Source organism: Pinus tabuliformis, chromosome J, assembly GCF_031772625.1.
Source record: "Pinus tabuliformis cultivar Carrire ecotype Pingquan chromosome J, CPIR1, whole genome shotgun sequence".
NCBI classification, from domain to species: Eukaryota; Viridiplantae; Streptophyta; class Pinopsida; order Pinales; family Pinaceae; genus Pinus; species Pinus tabuliformis.
Window position 1 is genome coordinate 120912239 of NC_142295.1, and position 3440 is coordinate 120915678.

The 3440-nt window shown below is 33.0% G+C and overlaps 1 protein-coding gene across 1 annotated transcript; it reads right to left on the reverse strand.

Annotated features, from left to right (window-relative positions):
- Window positions 1-2224: 2224 nt before the first annotated feature.
- Window positions 2225-3163, reverse strand: LOC149225865 (pathogenesis-related protein 1-like). Its single transcript, XM_089377326.1, has 2 exons — window positions 2912-3163; window positions 2225-2792 (listed from the first exon to the last, which is right to left on the reverse strand). Exons 1-2 carry the CDS (start codon window positions 3093-3095, stop codon window positions 2491-2493), a joined length of 486 nt encoding a protein of 161 aa, XP_089233452.1. The 5' UTR covers window positions 3096-3163; the 3' UTR covers window positions 2225-2490.
- Between the last annotated feature and the right edge of the window lie 277 nt (window positions 3164-3440).

Here is a 3440-nt window from a genome sequence, read left to right on the forward strand (position 1 = left end):
ATTACATAACACTAATAATTCCCATAATTTCTATAAAATATACCTCAACACAAAGTCATATAACATTGACCGGCATTAAATTATACTAAACTTCCCTACATCTGTGTATTCCTCCTCCGGCGTTAAATTGTACTAAACTTCCTTGCATCTTTGTATTCCTCCTCCTGTCCGCTTAGTCCTGCACCTGCATCATCTGTTTCATTTCGAAGTCTGCCACGACCTCTTCGGGCAACCCAACGATGGTCTCTTGCACCTAGCTGAAAATACTATCATTTATCAACTCCGAGGTGGAGGAAAACAAGCCCATTTCCATTTTCACAATTTATCTCGAGTCTACAATGACCTCTTCAGGCAACCCAATGATGGTCTCTTGCGCCTAGCTGAAAATACTATCACTTATCAACTCCGAGTTGGAGGAAAACAAGCCCGTTTCCATTTTCACAATTTGCCTTTCTGGCGTGGCTTCCCCACTTTCAAACTTGGTGTTAATTCGCTTAGCATTCACTGTGAGATCCTTTCCGAAAAGCTCAACCCGGTGAGTAACGAGATCCACCCTGACCATGAGCATCTTGAAAAGGAACTCTGCTGCTCCCTTGCTCCCTCCCAATGGAATATGTAACTATTTATTTATATTAAATACAAATATCTTTTATATATTAAAATAAATATAAAATTAAAAAGTTTTATTTTGTTTTTATAATAATTTATTCATGTAACTATAAGTGTAAATTATTCAATTTTTTATTTCCTTATTTAATATATTTTTGTTGTTTTTTAATATTAAATGATGGAATTTTAAATATAAAAAATTTAGTATTTTTAAATTTATGATTATTTTTCGTATTTACTTTATATAATTATCAAATTATCATCTAAAGTAGTGTATCTATATAAATTAAACTGTTGGAAACACTTTAGACATCAATCCATGATAAACATCACAATACTTAAGCATTATATATCTCATATTGCTTAGATTAAAAAATAATAGAAGTTAGTTAAATTATAATTTTATTATTATTATTATTATTATAGAAATAATTAATATATGAGTTCTATGGTCAGTCTTTCTCTCCATAAATTAACTAGAGAAATTTAAACCTTGGATTTACAAGATTTCAAAAATTTCACATTACTTCAATCACCAATTGAACTACCAACATGTGACTACATTTTTTAATTAATTAATATATAAATTAATTAAAAAACCTAATTAACTTGCAAATAAATCTTTAACCCATAATATGTAAATACTAAATTTATAAAAACTTATTTTCAAATAAACATAACTATCCACTTAATTATCAAATAACAAATTACATTTTCACCGTTTACTTAAAAAAGAATTAATTTATTTTAAAAATAAAATTAATATAATCCACCCATATCAATCACTTTTACTAATTAGTTTTTCACGATATCTAATACCACTCTAAAATTACCATACAAATTATGGAATGACAAATAGCATCTAACATCATGAATTTTGAAACCCAAAATAAGACTGTTATCGATTTTTAATATAATATTTGTTAGTAAATTATACTAATTCACATTTTATATTTTTAATCTTATCTCTTTTAACATCATGAATTTTGAAACCGAAGATAAGACTGTTATCGATTTTTAATATAATATTTATTAGTAAATTATACTAATTCACATTTTATATTTTTAATCTTCTCTCTTTTAACTCAAATCTTGATCGATGACTTTTAACCCCAATTCACCACTTATAGTAAATCTTGAACAGTGAGTCGATCTATTTTCAGTGTTAATATATGCAACTCTGTGACCTGTGAATCAGACTACTAATATATCCAAAGCTGTTAACTGATATCAAGAATGTTAATATGGTTACCATGTTACAAGCTTTTTAAATTGTCGAGTGCACAGTTGTACGGTTCTTCCTTCTAAAAAATTTCAAAAACAGTAAAGCAGATAAGCCGAATGAAATTTAACAAGACTATTTCAAATGGAAATACTGGTATTTCAACCTGTTTGTCGAGAAAAGTAGGGTTTCCAATTTTCCAGAAAAAAAAATTCAACTTTTACTTAGCTAACCGGGCATTGAAAACAGTGGCAGTAGCGCGTTTTTTTTTGTTTTTGTTTTTTTATTATTATCTAAATTTCGATTTCAACGAAGTTGTATGCATGTCGTTGGAAGGAGATATGCATGTTGATTATTATGCGACATGATAAATCAATACAAAAAAAAAAGAAATAGATTCAATAATAACTTTTATTGTATACTCAGCACACATGCAATATGCTGTATGAAAAGTTTAGCTAATAGTCCCTTGGATTCATAACAGTGCAAAGTTAATAGTCCCTTGGATTCATAACATTGCAACGTTAGAGAGACGGGAATAGAGACGGGTAAAAGGATAACTAAAAGATACGGGTATCATCGCCATTTCCTCTTTTATTGTAGATAGCTCGTTCCATAAAACATAGTTTGGATAGCTAGATAGATACATGGATGTAGATTTAGCAGTATAAGGTGGGGTTGGAGAGAAGATACTGCTCAATCTTCTTGAACATGGCATTACTCTGTTCCTTCATCTCTTGTGCTTTGCCTTCGTCAACCGGGGCACCAGCGAGGGTTTCGTAGTTGCAGATCCAAGTCACCACACAGCCGCCTTCTTTCCTGGGAACGAATTTGAGCTCAAAGTTTGAGGCACTCAGTTTCTTGCCCAGCAGCCCTCCTTCTACAGTTGTATACTTGAACACCATCTTCTCCTCGTCGATTTCATCGACTCGCTCCTTGGCGTAGCTGAAATCTTTGTTAGCTGAGGCACGAAAACCAAAAACATTATAAGTGCACTCTAATTCAATAAAGGAAAAAACTAAAGCGGAAATATAATATTGATTTATCCCCCCATTAATGTCGAGTTTATAGCCGTAATACCAGGGGTGAAGTTGAGCTGCTTGATGGTGCCGACTCCTCCATCTCCTTGCAGGAAGGTCACAGAAGAGAAAAATTCGGGAAAAACCTTTGGGAGGAGGTTGTGGCCGTCCTTCACCAGGGCGTTCCATAATCTCCTTGCTTCCACCTCACTCAAATCTTCACTTGTTGAAGTCCCACTCACCATCTTGATTACCTAAAGAAGTCTATCAACGACAAGAAATAAAAGCTGCTTGTTGTGGTGTGCACTAAAAGAGGAGGAAGAAAGGGTATATAAAGGCTAACACCGAAATCGGTGCATTTAAGAGGAGTGGGTGTTCGCTAGATGTCATTATGATCCTGAGCGAAAGTCAAAGGCAATAATGGAAAACGGAGTTTGTTGCAACTGCCAACCTCGTAGCTGATTTCCCGTTTAATGTCAGTGTGACGAATGAATCTTCTGTGTTAAGCCGATAGCGCTAGAATAATCAATCATTTAATTAAAAAGGGATTTTGTGGACAGGAATTATAGGTGCTGGTCATCTCCTTTACA